The sequence below is a fragment of the Vombatus ursinus genome, unplaced genomic scaffold (assembly GCF_900497805.2).
Source record: "Vombatus ursinus unplaced genomic scaffold, bare-nosed wombat genome assembly UNPS02000580.1, whole genome shotgun sequence".
Taxonomy (NCBI): domain Eukaryota; kingdom Metazoa; phylum Chordata; class Mammalia; order Diprotodontia; family Vombatidae; genus Vombatus; species Vombatus ursinus.
Window position 1 is genome coordinate 13,102,496 of NW_020940358.1, and position 22,193 is coordinate 13,124,688.

The 22,193-nt window shown below is 39.4% G+C and overlaps 1 protein-coding gene across 3 annotated transcripts; it reads right to left on the minus strand.

Annotated features, from left to right (window-relative positions):
* Positions 1-96: 96 nt before the first annotated feature.
* On the minus strand, positions 97-21,708 carry NELFCD (negative elongation factor complex member C/D). Of its 3 annotated transcripts, XM_027850541.1 has the most exons (15): positions 21,566-21,708; positions 11,340-11,455; positions 10,690-10,799; positions 7,712-7,821; positions 7,237-7,344; positions 5,910-6,062; positions 4,477-4,607; positions 2,947-3,112; positions 2,560-2,694; positions 1,831-1,970; positions 1,395-1,509; positions 1,055-1,150; positions 818-958; positions 516-645; positions 97-427 (listed from the first exon to the last, which is right to left on the minus strand). In XM_027850541.1, the coding sequence occupies exons 1-15, from the start codon at positions 21,623-21,625 to the stop codon at positions 393-395; spliced, it is 1,746 nt and encodes a 581-aa protein (XP_027706342.1). In that variant the 5' UTR covers positions 21,626-21,708; the 3' UTR covers positions 97-392. The 3 variants fall into 3 exon arrangements, with proteins under 3 accessions (XP_027706342.1, XP_027706333.1, XP_027706327.1); XM_027850532.1 differs by having other exon boundaries at positions 97-645; positions 11,340-11,452; XM_027850526.1 differs by having other exon boundaries at positions 97-645.
* Between the last annotated feature and the right edge of the window lie 485 nt (positions 21,709-22,193).

A 22,193-nucleotide genomic window follows, 5' to 3' on the forward strand; every position in this document is an offset into this window, starting at 1 on the left:
CTGTCTGTTTAATGGTAGAGAGGTCAATATGGTATCTTGAGTAAGAAAGAAACAAAAAGTGTTTTATGCTGGGACTACTAGGAGAGCAGTTCAAGTGAGACAATTTCTGTTATACTGTACTAATATTCTGTTATATTTATATATGTTGTATAACTTGTGTGGTATCTTTTGTTTTTGTTAAACGCTCATCCAAGTTCTTCCAAATTCTGATAACTTTTTAGATGGATATTCCACACATTTTTCCACACATTTAAAAATAACCCATAGGGTCAGTAAAAAGTCTTTTCACATCACCAGAGTCCGAGGTCATGGTCCTGAGACTGTTCTCACAACAACTGAAGGGATGATTCCATCTGGAAAGTCTTCCTGAAACCTTAGCAGCAGACTCTGATTCAGTTTACCATAATGAAGTTAGACTTGCAGTGGGCTTCAATAAAGAAAAATTGTAGGATGGGTTAAAAATGAAACCAGTTGTTTTAAAAGACTACAACCTAGAACAGTCGTTTTACCCTTACCTACGAACTCTGTCACAGGGTCATGTTCTCCTTCTGTTTTAATGGTACCTGCAATGCTGTCATTCTCTAGAATGGGAAGAAAGAGCTGCACAAAGTCGGAAGTATAAGGAGGAGCAATCACATCCAAGACCTGTAAAGAGAGAGAAGCCTGAACACTACTCCTGACCCCTTGGCCGTCCTCTCACCTCCACATCAGTCTTTTCTTTGAAGCCCAATTCTTAAACATTTTAGCTACAAAGTGAACCAGTAAGCAGGCTATGGCCGTGTTAGCGTCAGTGGTACCAAAAGGGAGCATTTCTGACCTCAGTAACAAAATAGCGAATGAGGGAGATGTCAGTGTCCAACTTTTCCAAACACTTCCGGATATAACTGACAACAGGCAGTACGTAACCCCGACTCAGCAGATGAACCATCCTGTCCAGTAGTGTTTTCTTCAGTTCAAGCTTGGGGGAAAAAAGTGGAGATTTAAACAAGCTATTTTAAAACAATACTACATTCAAAATTCCTATTGCTTTTCAATTTTTTGAAAGGCCCCTTACCTGTTCCATTACATCCAGTTGGGAATGCTCTGTCTCAAACAGTTTAACCAACAATTGCAAGACTTGGGGATGGAGGAGCTGGTGGCAGGTGCTAATCTGAAAAAGATTACCAAAGAACTCATTTCACAATTGTGCTTATTAAAACATTTACCTTAAAGTAACTGTCACTGTTAATAGCTGTTGAATCAGACCAAGAATACTTGGTAACACCTGAATTTTTTCACACTGAGAGGAAAGTTGTAATTAACACTATTTGATGAGTGATGTCCAATGTATATGGATGTATGTGTAAGGACAACCCAACACAAACATAACCCTGCATTATGCTGTTAAGCCTTACCTCATCTAGTAAGGCCAAATGTACTGGTGTATGATCAGTCTGGAGCTGGAAATAGCGTGGTTCTGACACTGTCCAATCCACCCACTTGAGTACACCCATTGCCACCACTGGAAACCTGCAAAATAAATAAACCACCTTCAAAGATCCATCCAAAGCCAAAATTCCTAGGGCTTATGAGGCTAGTTTTATGAATTGATCTTTGAAAGTGGCATAAGTTTTTAGAAGTAAAACTCCCAACTTCTTTCTTTTTGGATGCATGTGTCAGAGACAGCAACAAAGGCCTTCCTATTAATGTGAAGTCAGTATGCAAATTAACTATAGATAAATGACTAAGATTCACTTGAAGACTGTCATTTTTCTAGCTTTTTAAATAAAAGAACACCTAAAATGCCAACCATGAAGATTATAAAGATGGGAAAACTTGGCTTTTGCTTACCTGATACACTGATAAAGTGTACTCAACTCAGCCACTAATTCAGAGGCACCTTTGTTCTCATTGCAACATAAATTGTGAACAGTTTCAACTGCTTTAGATGTTGACTTCAATTCATCTTTATTGATGCTCACTCTCTTGTTCTGAAAATGTAACAAGTTTGAATGACTTTTTTGAACATGGCGTAATAGTTTTCAGAAATAAACTTACACTAACCGAACAAGCATTTATGTGCCAGGCACTGAGTTAAGTGCTGAGAATATAAACAACACCTACGTCCCTCAAGAAGCTCACATTTCAATGTGACAAGATACATACATGATAAATAAGAGATAATCTCAGGGGGAAGGCAGCAGAGGGAGTGGGAAGATGGTGTTCAGGAAAAGTCTCTTATTGAAAATAGGATTTGAGCTGAGGCCTGAAGGACGTCAAGAGGCAGAGGAGGAGTAAAAGCATTCCAAACATGGGGGACACCCAATAAAAAGGCAGGAAGATGGTGTGTCAAGTAGGAGGAACAGTAAGCATACCAGTGTCTGGATGGTAGAAGGGTAGTAAAGTATAAGAAGAGAAGCGCCAGGCTTTAAAGAGGATTTTACTGAGTTGTTAACTACCTGAGCAGTTTTGCATAAAAAGACACTTTTTTTTTGTTACCAGAGAAATATTTCATTAAACCTGGGTTCACTAGTTTCAAAAGAACATCACCAATAGGTTCAAACAATTGTGTTACATTACCTTTTTCCAGGTCTCTACCACACTAGCTGCATAGGCCAATATGTGGATGTACTTGTGTTTATGGTCTTGATTGATCTTGGCACCTGGTTTAAAGAGTGACTGCATAAAGAGATCCAAGAAAGCTGGTACCCGTATCTAAAAAGGCAAAAATTAAACAATGTTTTAAACAGTTAACATCCAAGGCTTAGCACTGTGCCCTACAGAGAAGAGCCCCTAGGTTTGATAGGCACATAAATCACATTTATGTTCATTTTCGCAACAATGAGTTATTAGTGAATAATCTGTCATAAAGCTGAATTGTTTTTACTTAATTCACTCCCCATATAAGCAAATGGGGAAAGTTTATGGTGTTATTCTTCATAATGCAAAAGTGGAAGAGAAACTTGCCAGTTCAACAGGAGGTGGGTCCATGCTTGTAAACATCTTAAACAGGACTGTGATGTCTGCGGGATTCAGAGCTCCTTTTGATAACATGGCACCAAGAGCCTGACAAGCCCTGGGGTACGAAGCAGCTGTGCCTAACGCAAGTGTGATCTGACTTGCATCATGGCCTCTGGATTTAAAAAAAGAAAGAAAACCCCCAAATTCATTGTTAAGAATGGTCTTTTTTCTACTTAACCAATATCTGCTTTAGAGGTAGAAGGGTGTAGGAGATAGAGGGACAGTCATGGTAGCTAACTGCAACTGGGCCTTCACTGCACAGAGGCAATTTTTTCATTACTTCCTTGTATTCCCTACCTCACTCCCTACAGAAGCTACTCCCAACTTCTCTCCTCAAGCCTCCTACACCTTTCTTTCCCCATATTCTCAGCTGAGTACATCACCATTTTAGAAGAAAATGAAAGCCACTAGCCATGAGCTTACCCTCCTTTTCTTGACATTTCCCACTCCTCTTTTACTCCAGCATCTCAAGGCCAATCCTCCTGCATCTTCTTTTTCAGTAGACTGCCCCTTCAATCACCATCACCCCTCTAAATTTCCAGTCTCTCCTTATCTACTAGCTTCTTTCCTACTGTGCCTTCAAACATGGCAAATCTCCAACATCCTTAAAAAACCTTCATTAAATCCAACCACTCCCTCAAGCTACCATCCTATATCATTTTGCCCTTTCTAATCCAAATTCCTAGAAAAAGCCAACAATTTCTTCCACTTCCTCTTAGTTGCTCCTTAATAGCACTTTGTAATATGGTTTCCAAACTCCACTGAAAGTGCTCTCTGCAAAACTGCCAAATCTGATGGTTTCTGCTGAGTCCTCACCTTGACCTCACTGCAGTACTTGACATTATTGCCAACTCTCTCTTCTTTTGTTCTTCATGACAATACCCTCCTGGTTTCCTACCTGATCACTTCTCAGGCTTTTCTGCTGATTAATCATCCACATCCTGATCTCCAACAGTGAATGAATATTCCCCAAGGCCCATCTACACTCTCTCAATAACCTAATTATCTCCTATGAGTTTATTATCTTTATGAAGATGACCCTAACCCAAAACATCTTAAACTCATGTCCAATACTGAACTCATCTTTCTCCCCAACCCCTCCCACCTCTTCCAAACTTCCCTATTTGTGCTGAAGACACAACTGTTCCACCAGGCTTCTAGATTTGTAACCTGAGCACTATCCTTAATTCCTTATTCACACTTACCCCATATATCCAGTTGATTGCCAAATCTATCTGTTCCTACCTTCACAACATATCTTGCATCTAACCCTCTTTCTCTACTCATGCAGATACCATTGGGGGTTCTTTAGAGGTGGGATTATTCTTTCTAGGAGAACTCTAAAGGAACTCGGAGATTTAGTAATAGAAAGAAAAGATTTTGTTTGCTAGGTCAAAATCATGAAAAGACCTTAAAAGGGAGAATTGTGGTAATGGGACAGATCAGACAGAACATGAAAGATATGTTTGATCTTACTTCTCATGGGCAAATCGTTGAACTTCTTGAGCAATTCTACGCACAGCAGACCCCCCTTGTTCTTCTTGGGCCAATATAGACATCATTGATTGGGCAAAGAGATAAGTATGCTCTCCATGGCATAGCATTTTCTGAAATATTCCAAGTGGGAAAGATTAAAAAATTGAGTTCCCATTCTGAAAGGATGACTTAATAATAGTTGCCAGGTAATTAAGCTAGGTAAAATGACTATACCCTTTAACCCATATATTCCACTACTAGACAGAAAGGTCACATATGCACCAAAATATTCATAGTAATGTGATAGCCAAGAATTAGAAACAAAGTTTGTGTCCACTGATGGGAAATGGCTAAATAAACTGTGGTACATAAAATGTAGAGGAAAATTATAATGCTATAAGTGACAAGTAAAAATTTAGAGAAATGTGGGAAGACATATCAACAGATGCAGAATGAAGTAACCAGTACTAGGAAAAAATATATATAACACTACAACAATGTTTTAACAGGAAAAAAAAACATAGAAACTCAATGCTGTGTAATTATCATGACCAAGCTAAGCCCTAGAGATGAGTTAAGAAAATGCACCTCTCTCCTCCTCAATCTACAAATATGGAATGCTGCATACACTAGTAGATCTGCTCAGTGTGTTGATTAATTTTGCTGAACTTAAAATAAAAATCTCTGCTACAAGGGAAGACTTACTGTGGAGGGAAGACAGTCAGAGGAAGGATATATTCAGAAATGAAGGTGATGTAAGAACAACACACCAGCATGAGACATTTTAGTCATAAGTCAGTCAGTCAATAAACATTTTTAAGTGCCAGCACTGTGCTAGGCACTTGGGGATACAAAAGAGGAAAAAGACAGTTCCTTCTCTCAAGGAGCTTGCAGTATAATGGACAGTATGTGAATTTGTTTTGTTTAACTATATTTATTTGTTACAAGGAAGGGATTTTATTTTGGCAGGTGAGGAAGCTGGAGAACTGGGAGAGGAGATCTGGGGAGGTGGAGTAGGAAGATACTGATAATGATACAAAAAAAATAATTAAGAAGCATCAAGGAAACATTTAAAAAATACACTGAAAAGAGTAGAAGAGGACACAGATAAGCAGGTCACCTTGGTATTATCAGGTTAAATTTAATACATACTTTAAAATAACAAACTACTCAATATTTAAGAGTTCATGTTCTTTTTTTGTTCTTTGTATAAAGAAATGTTCATAATAAAAATATTTTTAAGGCACCAATAATTCCAACAGAAAAGGTGAGATATGGAAAGAAAAGTATCCAGCATCTCTGGATGCTATGCTAACAGCAATATCTCTCACAATTTTTTTGATCTATAGTTATGTAATGGGTTATTCTGAAAGTTTTAAGATATATGGACCTTATTATTTCAATCCCCCCCAGCTCCTTGAGCCAGAACTTACAGCAAACTCGGGGAGATTTTTTTCAAGGTTTTCTTCTCCTCCATCTAAAATTGTAGCCAGTGAAGTACGGAGCACACGAGAAAAGACTTCTAATTGTTGGCAAGCTGTGGATACACTAGTTATCTCTCCTTGATATCCTGCATCAGAGATAAGCTACAATGCAAAATTGAGTAAAGGTCAAAATTTTCACCACCTCTCAGTCATTTCATAGAAAACTGGCTCTTGGGAAATGTGGTACAACAGAAATAATACACCAGAGTGAGAAACCTGGGTTCCAATCCTGGTTTTTGGCTCTGTGGCTCCAGTCAAGTGAGACTACCACTCTAGACCTTAGTGTCCTCATCTATAAAATGTCTGACTCTGACTAGATGACCTCTAAGGTTACAACTACCTCTAAAATTCTGAGTCATTAAATCAATAGCATCTGAATGAGTAATTATAAGATAAAAGGGGATGTTAAAAATTGTGACACTGTTCCTGTCCTCAAGGAGCTCAGTCTAGCCTAGTACGACATAAATACACAAAAAATTAAATAGTTCAATAAAACAGCAAAAGGAATGCTACAAAGTGAGAGACTTACAGAATTAGAGCTAAGACGGTTCTTAGAAATTAGGGGACCCTTGGTCAATATGATTAATTTCCTAATGTATTAAAAAAAAATAAATGGATTTAAAAAACCCCAAACACATCCTTAACAAGATACCTATCGCATTTTACAATCTTCAAAGTCCTTTTGCTTATCTCATTTTATAATTATAGCAACCCTAGAAGGTTGGCAGGGTGGGTGGTATTATTGCCATTTTTACAGATGAGGGAAATATGGATATCCCTGAAACTATGGATTAAAAAAAAAAAAAAAACCAAAACCCAAAAACTTTATGAATATAATAACCATGCTTCATTCTTCCTATATCAGAATTTAGGTTTATAAGAAATCAAGTATGAATATTGACTGGAAATTAATATAAATAAAAATATTTCTAAGTAGGGAAAATATTCACATTCTCTCATCTTTTTATTCCAGTGTTTCTTTAGAACACTAGAGGCAACTAACTGGTACAGCAGCAGATAAAGCAATGAGGCTAGAGTTAGGAAGACCTGAATTCAAATCCAGCTTCAGACCCTTATTATCTGTGTGACCTGGGCAAGTCACCTAAATTCTGTTTGCCTCAGTTTTCTTAACTGTAAAATGGAGATAATAATATCATTTAACTTGAAGTGCTGTTGTGAGGATTCAAATCAGATAATAATGGTGCCTGGCTCATAATAGGTACTATAAAAATGCTTACTTTCCCTGCCCCAACTCACCCACCCACCTCAAACTTACCTTAACAGTGAAATTAAGCATGAGACAATCTGGATGTGCTTCAGCTAATTTATAAAACAGATCCCTCCAAGTAGTATGGGCAATCATTTGTTCTAGCCATGCTGGGGTCTGCAAAACAAATAAAGAGAAAACAAAACGAAACAAAAAAATCACAGGCAAAATAAGGATGTCAATCATATATCACATACTGAGGTTTCTTCCAAGGTCCAATACAAATTCCTCATTTTATAGGTGAGAAAACTAAGGCCCAGAGACTAATATTTAAGATCAGAGCTGGGACTTGAACCCAGTTTCTTGCCTTTTTTATTCTAACACACTGTGGAAGGTTCAACTCAACAGACTCCAAATAGAACAAGCTTTACAGGAAGGGATGTAGGAATTGTATATGTGATCAGAGCTTGCGTGTGCACGAATACGAGAGAAAAAAGATCATGCAAAGCAATGTGAGAACTTTCAGGGAAGAGATCTTCCTTACCTCACCTTCTTCAGTAAAGATAGAATCTGCTTTTCGAGGGTCAAAGTGTTTGATCAATAAACTCTTCAAATGATTTTCCACAGTTTCCTGAACCTGAACTGGCTCAACACCTTAAAAGAACCAGAAGATAATTAGACAGAAAATAGCAACCTCATGACTACCTACAGACTAGTCTATAAAAAAAAAATTTTCATTTCAACTAATGAGTCATTTAGGTATAGCATATAGTGTTGGAACTAGGAGTCAAGGTACCTGGTTTAAATCCTGCCTCACCGGCTCACAGTGAGACAGTAAGCAAGTCACAACTTCTCAAAGCCTGTTTCTTCATCTGTAAAAAGGGATAATACCTGTACTAACCTACCTCGTTTTATAAACACTTAAAGCATTGTTAGCCTTAAAGAGCAATACAAATATTAGTATAATTATTAATAATTAGTTAATAGCTGAATTTTGATTTGCACACAAAATGGGAAGCACAAAAGAATGCAGGATTCCATTACTCTTCTGTAAGTTGAAAGGAGAGTTTGAAGGCTGACTCTGAAGGGGTTTCACTGTCATCTCTGGCTTCATTCTCCAGGTGTCAGGATGGTACAGGAGAGGGTCTATTCCAAGGGGGACTTTAAGTTAACATAAATCAAAAGGCTCAGTGCACCAAAGCTATGGGGGAGGGGCACATATGTAGAGAAGCACTGGGACTTTGCTTCTGGACACACACACATCAGGAGCTGACTGCCTGCACCATATTTCTTTGGTGTAGCTTCACCCTTCTTGGAATATAGTTGCAGTATGGGCCTGAAGCATGAGTCCAACCCAGCCCCCAGACTCCCTCATCATAACCTTATCTTTCTACTCCATATATATCTCAGAGGTTTAAGGGACCTTGGGCTCACAGCAGTCAGAGACAACGAGCATGCACACTGACCCTGTGCTCAGTTATGAAAGAACAGTAAAAGGTAGGGATCCCTATCAATTAGTCATTTATCAGACAGTATGATGGGCAAGTTCCCAGTTTCTGCTCATTTTATCCCTATGATTCAGAGGCAATAACTGGTGAGGCAAAATTCTTCTTTCCCTGTGAACTCTCGTGACCCTATCATCTCTACCTATCTCAGCTCTGTCTCTCCAGAGTACATGTCCTCCTCAACTCTGTGTTCCACTAAGGGTCTGCAATCCCCACTCTATCATTAACAAACTTATTTTATCCTAGATTATTTCACATCCACAGAAACCTGACTCTCCCCAGAAGCTGACCATCATCTTGAGTACTGGCTGCTTTTCCCCTTATGCCCTCCTCCACCAACCAAAAGAACAAGTTGGCACACCTTGCTCCCCATTCCCACCTCCAAACTTTCCTTTTGCTGTCACTACTCAGCAATTTTTCCTCTGAGGATTCATTCCATCTATTTTTATCACCCGGTCCAAATCTTTAACAGTCATTTACTAATCATTCTCCCTCCTCAAAGGGTGACTCACGGTTGTTCTCTCTGTCCCAAACATGGTCCACATCATTCTTAGGGACCTCAATAATGTGCTGATGCCCACTTCAAACACCCTGGCATTCTCAGTCCATTAGTGTCTTCAACTCCCATGACCATCACCTTCACTCTATCTTAGCCACACACAAGGATAGCCTTGATCATAACTATTCTTTCTCATGATCCAAAACTTTGAAATTCTTCTTTTTGACCTGCTCTCCCTTTGACTTACATCTCCCAAACCTATTCTCCAAACTCAATATGGTACACCCTCACCTACTCTTTCACATTTATCACCCCTGCTCTAGCCTCACTTCCTCCTGTCTCAGTCTCGACCCTCTGGTTGGCTCCCTTTGAATCTCTTGACCTTTTTTTCCCCTGCTCAGTGCCAGTCACACCTTGCCAAACTCCAACTCTAGATAACTTCCACCGTTGTCCTTCTCTGTTCCCAATTAGGAACTGCTAAACCCTGCTGAAGAAGGTCATACAACCACGCTGTATGGGTTCAGTAAAAATTAATGTTATCATTCCTTAACTGTGCCCGATTGACTACACAGAGTCAGCAGCTATTCCAAACCTATTCTTCTCTCCTCAAAACAATTCTGCTGTCACTCTCTCCTCCCCCTGTGTAGGGGGCCTTCCTTACTTTCCACTCTTCTTCGAAAAGAATCCATCTGTTATGGGCTTCTGCTTCTTCTGTAATCTATACCTTAAAAACCCTCTATCCCCCCTCATTCTCTTGTCACTTGCTCCTGTCTTGGGAAAAGTCCCTGCACTTCTCCTTCCTAAAGCCAAACCCTCCATTTGTCCTCTTGAATGTCTTCTTCACCTCCTTTTCTGGGAGCTTCATCCCAAGATCATTCTCTCATTTTCAATCTCATCTTATCCACAGCTCAAAGTGCTTAGGAAATGGCTGCTGAATTGAACTACTGAGTGGTAGTATTTGATCATATCCTAATTGAGGTAAAACTCTCAGTACAGAAATTCCAAGTGCCAGACAAACAACTGGGCTTGTGATTACTAAGTGACTCTGTCCCCTCTTCCATTATGTTAGGAAGTTGGAGAGGTTGAGGAATAATTTGGTTATAAATCCACCAGAAGTGCAGGAGATTTGTACCTTGTGGGTACATGGGTTTTGAGAATGGCTTTAATACTGGACTCCTTTTCTTGTTATTTACACTGTTTCATGTCTTAATTTTTTTAATTTTAAACAAAATATGCCCTACATAGCCTCCATAATTCTACTACGTGGTAAAATTCAATGATAATCTGGTTTACAGGCTATCAGGAAACCTCAGCTATTAAATCAAAGATAAATATCAAGCTGAGAGAGATGAGAAATTCAGTTCTTACGTATACAAACCTCAAAACCCCCAAAGTTAAAAGGGGTATATTTCCTTCTGCAATTATCAGTAATATATCAAACCACAATTCTGTTTTGTAAAGAAAAACCAATAAACAAGCCTAGTTAGTTTAGACCCACCATTCCATTCCCCTAGGTACCTGTCTGAATGAGCCACTCAGCCAAAAGGTTTACAGTCTGGGCCACAGCAGTATAGTTCTCTGATAAAAGTTGGATTACATTCTCTGGAGATCCTCCTGCCTGAAAATACCTGGAAGCGTTGAAAAACGGTCAATTATATTATAGGTAACGTAGAAAAGCTAACAGGTTAGAAAGAATCTACAGTAAGGCCATTAGGCTATCTTAATGACCTTGGGCAACTCCTTTTACCTCTTTGGGTCTCAGTTTCTTCATCTATGGCCAGCCAGGTGGCTCAGCACATAAAGCATCAGACCTGGAGTCTGGAAGACCCATCTTCCTGAGCTCAAATCTGGCCTCAGACACTTAATATCTGTGTGACCCTAGGAAAATCACTTAACCATGTTTGCCTCAGTTTCCTCATCTGTAAAATGAGATGGAAATGACAAACCACTACAGTATCTTTGCCAAGAAAATCCCAAATGAGGTCACAAAGAGTCAGGCATGACAAGAAATGGCAATTCCTCCACTATGTGACAAAGGGATTGGGGGAGATAACCCTCTAAAGTCCTGTTTGGCTCTAAATTCTTCCATCCCATGATTCGAAATGACTGTATTTCTAAGCTATCCCGTTCTCTGTTTCCCAACACAAATCAGAATCTTTTCCTTTTACCTTTTTAGTGTGTTGAATATGGAAGGTTCCATTATATAATCCCGGGTGGAAAATTTGTGCAAACATTCTTGTTGGACTTCTGCATCATCTTCTCCTTCTCCATAATCATCATCCTGCTATTATTAGATCCATAGTCAGACAGCATTTAAACTTTTTAGATTGTAAATATCTCTTTTTCTACTATTGAAAACATTTAATAGATCAGACTTGTTATGTAGCTCTTTCCAAAAAGAGGGACATATAAAGACTTAACAAATGAAAAGAAACTTTAGAAACTTTAAATCAAACAAAAATTCTTCACTGATTACTCAAAATGTACCCAGAACTCTGCTGGGTGTTGCGTTTAGTTTAAGAAAAGGATATACCATCCACAGGCTTGCAATTTAGTTGGAGAGACAAACTATTCATGTTTGCAAATCCCATTTTCTATTTTTACCTTAGTGTTGCAAAAGTCATGTTCCTAACTGCAAAATTCTGAGAAGTGTGACTTTAATAAGAAATGTCATAGTCAGGGGAGGCTTTAAGGGTGGGCCTTAAAATAAGATGGGTTGAATAATTAATTATTCAATAAATATTTACTAAGCATCCACTACATATACAAGGCACTGTGCTAGACTCTAAAAATACATATATAATAAATAACAATCCCAGTTCTCCAGAAGCTTGTAATTTAGTAGGGGAATAAGACAAATGCAGAAATGACTAACAATTTTTAAGCATGAAAATGATTAATTTTATAGAAGAGGTTCAGGGTTAAGGTACAGAAATTTAAGAAGAAAGCAATCACTTTGGGGTAGAAATACGAAGTCTAAGCAGAAGTCATGAATGATATGGCATATGAACTGGTCCTTGAAGAAAAAGTATTTCAACAGATAGAAAAAATGATAGGGCTCTTGTAAGAGGTTCAAGCCTCACCTCACTCCAGGATTTCAGGGACAGTTTTCCTCTCCACCAAAATATCTACCCTTATGTTTGAGGGACTTCAATATACATGCTGATATTCCCACAAGCACCCTTGGCCTAGTAATTCATCAACCTCCTAAGCTCTATGAACCATATACCTTCTTTTCCCCTCAGCTACAAACAGCAATGGTTATTTTCTTGATCTATTATATTTAATGTATAAAAAGTTCCAGAGACATAGTTTCTGGGTAATCATTTTATCAATTATGCTAGCATAAAATTAATAAAAGGGGTCAGTGGCACTCTTAAATGCCAAAGACCCCTCATGGAACCTACTCAATGCTTATATGCCCTTGGAAGAGTGGGTGTTCCTGAAGGTGGCAGTCAATTCTGACTGGTTAACAATTAATGAGAAGAATATTATAATGAGAGGTAGAACTATCTTAATGAGGGGCTGTTCCCCAGCTTTGGACAATCTACACAAAGTATATCCCCCTACCCAAGACTGAGTAGAACACGATTTGGGTGGGATCTGAACAAGATTGAAGTGAAAGTTAATCCAATCTCATTATCAGTAATATCCTTCAGATGGTGACTTGACCCAGCAGAGATTGAGGAGATAGGAAGGGAGAAAATCCTGGATCTCCCCAATAATTGGTTACTTAATAATCATTTCTCTAAGTGTTCTATTTCTGTGACCAAGAACTCTTAAATTATTTATCTGATTGAAATCTCTCACCCCTTCCAACTTTTTCTGTGCTTCACTCCTTTAAAATTGATTATTTGTTTTTAATGTGACCTCCAATCCCACGTTGGAACTTGGAACTCTCTCAGGCCATCATGCCTGTTCTGGCTTTATTCTCCTCCTTTCCCAATCATGACCCTACAGTTAATGGATTCAACAATACGATGTCCTCTTCCTGGAACCTCTTACTTTCATGTCCCTTCAGCACTCACACATAATTTGTCAAACCCCAGACCTGGATTATCCTTAGTATTCAATTTCCCTGATGTTATTTATTGCTAAATAGTGTTTAAGGAAGTCATACAGTTATGCTGACCATATCTGTTATTTAAACTTAGTTGGGCCCTCACTGTAGCAAAGTAATCCATTTACTCTTCCCTAAGCGAATCTTTATCTTTCCACAGTTGAAGTCAAACATCTTTTCTCCTAAAACTTCACAAAAACTATCCCTTGCTTGATACTTTATTGAGAGAATGGAGCTCATCTGCCATTAGCTTCCTCTTCTACATGTCAAAATCTCTTGATATTCCCCAACCTTTCCTCCTTTTCTCTAGTATCTGATAAAGAGGTAGCAGGTAGCAGTTCTCCTTGCCAAGGGCAATCCCTCTACTATCCAATTCCACTGGCAGCCTGCCACAGTAATCATGCTCCATTTAATTTCCAATCTCTCTATCTATTGGTGCCTTTTTTACCCCCTACAAACATGCTTGCTCATGTCTCGGTCACCTTCTTTTTTTTACTTTAAATTTTTTTTATTATTCCAGACTTAAAAAAAAAACAGCAATAAGTATTCTCCCATACTGAACAGAAAAAGAGGACTGGGGGCAGCTATGCGGTGCAGTGGATAGAGCACCGGCCCTTAAATCAGGAGGACCTGAGTTCAAATCCAGCCTCAGACCAAACACTTGACACATACTAGCTGTGTGACCTTGGGCAAGTCACTTAACCCCGATTGCCTCACTAAAAAAAAAGAAAAAGAAAAAAAAAGAAAAAGAAAAAGAGGACTGCATGGAAACGGTGACTCTCCACAGCTTTTTAAAAAACTATGTAACAAATTTGGTACATCAGTTCCAAAGCTGCTTTACTTGTCTGTTTTTTTCTGAACTGCCTTTTGTTTTATTCTGTGCATTAAAAAATACTTCATCAATGCCCTTTTCTTTCCTGTGCCACTGCTTTCACTACTGCCTGTTCCCCAACACTGAACAAATAAATGTAGTCAAGCAATACGAACACCCACATCAACCATGTTCAAAAATGTGTCCCATTTTGTGACCGGAGACTAACATCTTTCAGTCAAGAGGTGGGAAGCATGCCTGGCTCCTTGCAGGCCCTCTTGTGTGGTCACTGCACTGATCAAAGTTAAGTCGAAGTTGTTTTTCTTTCCAATGCTGCAGTCAATGAATAAAATATTCTCATGCCACCCTCCCCTCACCCCATACCTTTCTTGAGAGGACATGACCATTTCGTTTTTTATCTCTGTATCTTTAAACAGTGCTTTCATTAATAAATGCATGTTGAATGAATTAAAACACTGAAAGAAGGCCTTAAGTGCAAGCAATTAATAAATGTTCTATATCTAATCCATTGTTGGTGATGCTGTGAAATGATTCAGTTATTCTGAACAGCAATTTGGAACTATTACAAAAAAATTACTAACCTGTTCAATATTCTTTGATACAGCTATACCTACTACTATGCCTATACCCCAAAGAGATAAAAAAAGGATAAAAAATTTTTTTTAGCAGTTTTATTCATCGTATCCCCAAACTGGAAGGTAAGGGGGGGTGTCCACCTATTTGGGAATGGCTAAACAAATTATGATTTATGATTATACTGGAATATTATTGTGTCATAAAAAAAGACAAAATGGATAGGTTTGGGAATACCTCTAATAAAAGACACAGAACAAAAGTAAATAGAACTAGAAAAATTTATACAACGACAACATGATAAAGAAAATGAACTTTGAAAAACTTTAGAAACCTGATCGATGCAATGATAAACTTGAGGACTAAAGAAGAAACTTGTCACCCATCTCCTTCTAGAGCAGTGCTTCTTAAACTGTGAGTTGAGTGACCCACAGTTCAATTTAAGAAGTGCTGAAGGGGTTGAGAGTGGAAACAGTTTAAAAAGCTGTGTCCTAAAGAAGTGAAGCACTTAAAATGAAGAATGAAACATCCATTTTAGGATGTGGCTAGTTTGGGAAATCTGTTTTGCTGAGCTATACAGATTTGTTATGATTCAAAAAAAAAACAAAAAACAAGCAACTGTTCGGGGGTGGGAGATAAATCCTTGTAATACATATGTACGTGTACACACACACACACACACACACACACACACACACACGACAAAATAAAGTTTCAAACTAAAAAATTGGAGGAGGGAGACACTGTCTAAACTCATAGGAAATAAAATCCAACAAAAGAAGCTAAAGTTTAAGCAATAAGCAAGAGGAATTAGAGGGCCCCAATACAAAAACTTAATTTTAACTCCACAGACATCACTAAAACTTGGGAGGATGAGGTTCTGGAATGGAACACTTTATTTTTAAAAGAAAAAAAAATAGCATAAGTAAAGGTAGGTCAAGTGGGGTAGCAATATAGTACTTGGGAGTCAGGAAGACTTGAGTTTGAATATTGCCTCAGATATTTGTTTTCTATGTGACTATGGGCAAATCATTAACTCTCAGTCTTTAGTTCTTTATATGTAAAATGGGAATAATTATATTACAATAATTATTATTATAACTACACACACACACACATCCCTTTGCAAATCTTAAAGCAACATCATCATCATCATCCTCCTCCTCCTTTCCTCCAATGAAACCAAAAATTAAAGGAGATGTGGTGGAGAGCATTTAGGTTAAGGCAGAGGGAAGGAGAGACAGAAGCAATCTTAATAGAAATAGAAATAAATAGAAAGAAGAAAAAGATTAGGGGTTAAGAAAATAGAATCAAAATGATTAATAGGGAGCTGATACTCAAAATAATGAAAGGAAAAAGACAGTAAGAGAGTCATCTGGCCCAAATGAACTATACCTTTAGGTAATAAAAAGAGATTACAGATATGAGTGGTAAACCATGGTCAGTGATACATGAAAAATCATGGACAATAGGGAAGGTACTATGAGACTGGAGAAGGGTGTATGTCCCTTCTTTTTTTAAAGCAAAGAGAATGTAATCTGCAAAATATTGATCAGTGACCCCGACTTCAATTCCTGTCAAAATTCTAAACTGAATTATTAATGAGATGGTCATGGAATACCTACATGAGGGTTGAGAAGAGAAAACCATCATGGCTGAATCAAGAATAATCACATGAGACAAATCCTTTTTTCTTTTTTGAAAGGGTTACTAAGATAATAGGTCAGGAAATTCGGTTGATACAGTTTGCCTAGATTTTAGCTAAGTACTTGAGAAAAAGTATCTCCTGCAATTACATACAGAGTAATTAAATGCATTTGGAACTCACTCAATAGCCACATTCAAGGAATAGAATCCTAATGATTCCATGATAAAATGGAAGTGGCTCTCCAGTACAGTACCTCAAGGACTGTGCTTGGCCCTGTACCACATAAATGACTTGGATAGAGACAAAGATGATGCATTTACCAGATTTGAGGATGATATAAAACTAGGAAGATAGTTTTATATCGATGACAATCAAGAAACAAAAGAATCTAGACAAGCTACAAAATTGAGTCAATTCTAACATGATGAAATTTAATAGGAATATATGTAAAGTCTTACCCTAGATTCAAGACATTGATCATTTAAATACAGGATGAGAGGAAAAACACTTGGATCATACTTTATTTGAAAAAGATCTATGGGTTTTAGAGAATTCCAAACTCAAAAGGAGTCAACATATGATAAAGCAGGCAAGAAAAATAATATAGTCTTGGGATATGCTAAGAGAGGCAGAGTTTCCCATATTAGTCCATTGTTACTGTCCTGGTCAGACAACACTGAGGTGTGTTTTCAGTTCTGGACCCACAATTTAAGAAGGACATTGATAAGTTGGAAATTATCAAAGAAAATTAAGAGCTTTCAATCTGTGATGTATGGGGACCAATTAAAGAAACCGAGATGTTTAGCTCAGAGAAGGAAGGGCTACATGACAGTAGATTTTAAATACTTGAAAGGCTATCCTGTAGAAGAGGGATTAGATTTGTTCTGTGCATTGCCTAAAAGGACAGAACTAGAAGCAATATGAAGCTACAAAGAAGTAAACTTAGGCTTTATGTAAGGAAACACAAATATCAATTTTTTTTTGTGAGGCAACTGGGGTTAAGTGACTTACCCAGAGTCACATAGCTAGTGAGTGTTATGTGTTTGAGGCTGGATTTGAACTCACGTCCTCCTGACTCCAGGGCCAGTGCTTCATTCGCTGCGTCACCTAGCTTCCCCTATCAAATTGTTTTGACAAGTAGTGGGGTCCCCCTCAAAGTCTTCAATCAAAGGTGGGATGACTACTGTGTTGTATTTAGCATCATCCCCCATCTGTCTGGGTTGCAATGATGTCCCTTTTGACTCTAAAATGCTAGACTTGCATCTACCCATAAAGTATTAATGCATGCCAAGAAAAGTTGTGCAGAGAAGGCAGGCCATTTTGCTGGAATCTTAATTTTTTGCTAAGTAATCCATTTTGCTGGAATATTATATGTGAAGGAAAACAAGATGAAATAAGGCAGAAATGATATTTTGAAAGCAGATAATAAAGGACCTTGAGTGCCAGACTAATGATGCTGCATTTTATTTGGTAGACCACTGTAGTCTCTGAGGATTTCTGGGTGGAGATGTAATATAAATCAGACCTGTGCATTAGGAACATTGTTCTGCAAGTAGTGTGAAGGATGGACTATACTACGGAAGAGACTGAAGGCTGAGAAATCACTTAGGAGGCTATAATAACAGCATAAGTCAGAGATGATAAAGTCTTGAATTAGGGTGGTGGGCAGTAGGAATGGGAAGGAGGGAGTAAATGTGAAAGATTTTTAGAAGGGGAATCTGCAGCAGCTGGCAACCACCAGTTATGGGAGAATAGCTGCACCACTAACAGACATTGCAAACTTAGGAGGAATGGCATGTTTTAGAGAAATGCTTCTCAAAGTGTGGTCTGGGGATTCCTTGGAAGTCTTCATGAAGTCAAAACTATTTGCATAATAATGCTGAGACATTTTAATTTCTAATACAGTAAATTTAAGAAATATAATCCATAGGTGCAGCAAGGTAGTACAGTAGATAGAGCTCCGGCCTTGGAGTCAGGAGGACTTGAGTTCAAATCTGGCCTCAGACACGTGACACTTACTAGCTGTGTGACCTTGGGTAAGTCACTTAACCCCACTGCCTCACTCCCCCCCACAAAATATATATATATGTATAAAAACCCATATAAGCAAAAGCTATTTGGAGTTCCTTAATTTTTTTCAGTGTAAAGGGGTCCTGAGACCAAAATTTTTGAGAATTGCTGTTTTAGAGCAAGACTTCTTAAACTTTTTCCACTTGTGACCCCTTTTTTCACCAAGAAATTTTTTTTTGGGGGGGGGGAGGTGTTAGGCAATGGGGTTAAGTGACTTGCCCAGGGTCACAGAGCTAATAAGTGTTACGTGTCTGAGGCTGGATTTGAACTCAGGTCCTCACGAATCGAGAGCTGGTACTTAATCCACTGCGCCACCTAGCTGCCCCTGCCAGAAAAATTTTTATGCAATCCTGGGCATATAGGTATGTAAAACAGGTATACAAATCAAACATTTATTGATAATAAATTATAAACAAATTTATTTTAAAACAATTCTTTGGTATACAGATAATTTCACCATTTATTAAAGATGAAAGCAAATGTGTATACTAATGAGATGAGATGGATGTGCTTGTTTATTTTTACATAAAGAATTAAATCTTGGCAGAATATTTGATACTGCAGGACACAGACCATCTTAAACGTTTTTCAGAATTGATCAATATTTTGATTTTATAATCATCAATGCTAAGAACACTGCTTTGCATAAATATGGAGTGCAAAATGGCAAAAGTACGTTTAGGACCATTTCAGAAATTGTTGGAAATTCTGTCCTATTCCCAAGCCAAAATTCATTTAATGATTTTATCTGTACAGTAAAAACGCTGCAATTCATAACATATAATAGTCTCCAATCTGAGCTGATGTGTTTCTGGCAGTGTTCGTTGGCATTTCATGGCCAGAACTAAGGCTGCAGTGAAGTTGTGGGAAAGGGCTGCCAGAAACACCTTGGATTCATTATGTGTTTGATTTTAAATTAATTTTTGGTCATTGGGTGTTCAGAAACCTTTTACTGTTGCCAAATTTTTCATGACCCCCACATTCAGTTATGCAACCCCATCTGGGGTCCCGACACACAGATTAAGAAGTGCTGTTTTAGAGGAAAGATGCTAGAGATTGCTCAACTACCTTCTGTAGACAGGCAGAAGTTAGAATGTATATTCTGAATAAACAAAGAAGAATCAAAGTTTAAAGCAACACAGGGTGAGTAGCAATCTATAAAAGCACATCTAAAGTTACCTGAACACAAGTTTTAATCATTGGTCTTTTCCCTTCTAAAGGCTTCTCTGGGAGTTAAATTTCTTTTTAACTTTCATATTTCTTTTTTAAGGCAATTGGGGTTAAGTGACTTGCCTAGGGTCACACAGCTAGTAAATGTCAAGTATTTGGTCTGAGGCCGGATTTGAACGCAGGTCCTCCTGACTTCAGGGTCGGCACTCTATCCACTGTACCACCTAGCTGCCCCTAAATTTCTTTTTAAAGAAACATTCTCAGGACATGGAAGTGTTGCACATTAACACCTGACAAGAACATGTTTAGGTTTACCTGGGTGCTGTGGAAAAAGGATTTACTGCCAAAGGTCTGGGGTCAATAACAATTCCCCACCATATTTCCTATAAATAAATGTACTTTAAAAGATCTATGATTTTTATCAGTGTAGGTACTTCCTCCTCAGCAGCATCTCTATGGTTTTCTGGAGTTGCTGTGGTTAAGAAATTCATCAACCAATGGCTAACCTTCTAGTGAGGAATCTCTCTAAATTTAAAATTATCATCACCTGCCCATCATGCTAGGCCCAGCCAGGGTTTTACACTTTCCCTGCACAGCCAGAAAGAGGCATTAGAATAGAACTTTAGCGAAAGATAGGATACAACTGGTGTGCTAATTATGAATCAGTCCAACATTTAATAATAGTTGTCTGAATGAATAAGTCAATTAAAGAAAGGCCAGACTATTACATCTGAAACCCTTCCCCCCTTTTATGGTTTTCAAATCAAACACTTGTTTACAACATGTAAGACCCTATGACTCGCCTGAGGAATATGCCTACCATTCTTCCTTAAATATAAAACCAAATCAAAATCGTCTTTAGTCCACCCTTTTCACCTGGAAGTAGTGTGAAGGATGAACTGTACCAGGGAAGAGACCTGTCCTAAACTGGAAGAGGTGTTTCAACAAACAGTAGAATGTAAGTTCCTTGTGTGCAAGGGCTGTTTAATTTTTGTGCTTGTATCCCTAGATACAATGCCTGGCAATAAAGATGCTTAATAAATATTTGTTGAATTGAACTGAAATATTTATTAAGCACCCACTCTGCAGAGCACTGAGGGGGTTAAAAAGTTTTGGAAGAGACAATTCCTGTTCTTATGGGGCTTATAGTTCAGTAGGGGGATAAAACACATACACAATACTTCGTAAGTGAATTAGTTGTTGTTCAGTCCTGTCTGACTCTTCAAGACCTCATGCACCATACTATCCATGGGGTTTTCTTGGCAATGACACTGAAGTGGTTTGCCATTTCCTTCTCCAGTTGATTAAGGCAAACAGAGGTTAAGTGACTTGCCCAGGATCACACAGCTAGTAAGTGTATGAGGCTGGACTTGTACTCAGGCCCAGCACTCTAGCCACTGAGCTACCCGATGAAGAGAAAGGCCACTGTGGCATTTGGATTGGCCTTTGAAGGTTGGCCTGCAATTCCACCAAAGCACGAGAGAACAGTCCAAGCCCGTGATGCACCAGCCAGCAAAGAGGCAGACCAACGGTGGGCAGTGCGCCGGCTGAGAGAGAAGTTCAGTTATGTGGTTGGAGAAAACTGTGCCGGACAGGGAGAGAAAAAAGCCTGGAAAGGTGGGAGGACCCGGCCCAGTGCGGAAGGCTTGGTCAGGCAAAGCATTGTTATCGCTTGAGAACTGGTAGGTGAAGCCAAAAGGAAGACAGTGAAGAGGTTTTAGGTAGGACAGTTAAAGTTAGAAGATTGCAATCAAGCGTTGGTAAACAACGTGTGTGTGTTATGTGAGTGTGTTGTGTGTGTACCCACAAACACTGGGGCACAGAGACGTTGAGGCCTACACACAAAGCCCCCTGGACTTTCCCCCTCCGCACCCAGACCGCAGGGGGTCTCTAGGCCCCGAGCTCGAGCCTGGGGCCGCCTCCAGGCGCCTCGGCCGCGCCCCAGGGGTCGCCCGCCCGGGTGCCCCGGCCCGGGTACCGAAGGAGAATGGAGACGGGACAATGGGGCGCTATCAGTGGCCGCGCCTCGGAGTCCTCTTACCTGGGCGCCGTCGGCATCTTCTCCCCACTCAGCAGCACTCCCGAAGTAGTCTTCGTCCATGACTGAGGCGACACCAGCTGGAAAGGCCACCACGGCCCGCCCAACCGCCACAAAGAGCCTGAGGATACACTACTCACTCCCGTTTGCGCCTGCGCCTGCGCCTGCGCCTGCGCCTGCGCGCTGGTCCCTAGCTTGAGGCGTTTCTCAGCGGAGGTACGCCCCCTGGTGGCCGCACTCACTACAGCTGCGTGGAATAGTGGGGCGGGCGCTATCACGGAACGCTCCCGGGAAATGTCTCCAGCAGGCTTCCGTCCTTTTTCCTTTTTAATGCTTTTGTACTATTTAAATAACTCGGGGCCCGCGACCCGAGTCTTACGTGGTCAGTAACTTGAATGTTTCGCTATTTGTTGCTTCCAGGCCTCTTGGGGTCAGAGGCCTGCAGTGGACCGCGGTACTGAGGCCATAGCCTCCTCGGTGTCCCACACGCCCCCTCCCTTCCCTCCGGGCTCGTACATTCACCTCTTTCCCCCACCCCTCCCCTCGGGGAAGGAAGGTGAGTAGGTAAGTGAGTGAGTGAGTGTGTGAGTGAGTGAGTGAGTGAGTGAGTGAGTGAGTGAGTGAGTGAGTG

Bases quoted from the DNA above. Each gene is read 5' to 3' on its own strand.
- NELFCD (XM_027850526.1), bottom strand. From the start codon at position 21,625: ATGGACGAAGACTACTTCGGGAGTGCTGCTGAGTGGGGAGAAGATGCC. The intron at 6,063-7,236 runs GTAAGTTTGAGG...TTTGCATTGTAG, and splicing joins TGCTTAATTTCACTGTTAAG to CTTATCTCTGATGCAGGATA. The intron at 959-1,054 runs GTAAGGGGCCTT...TTTTCCCCCAAG, and splicing joins AACTGGATGTAATGGAACAG to CTTGAACTGAAGAAAACACT.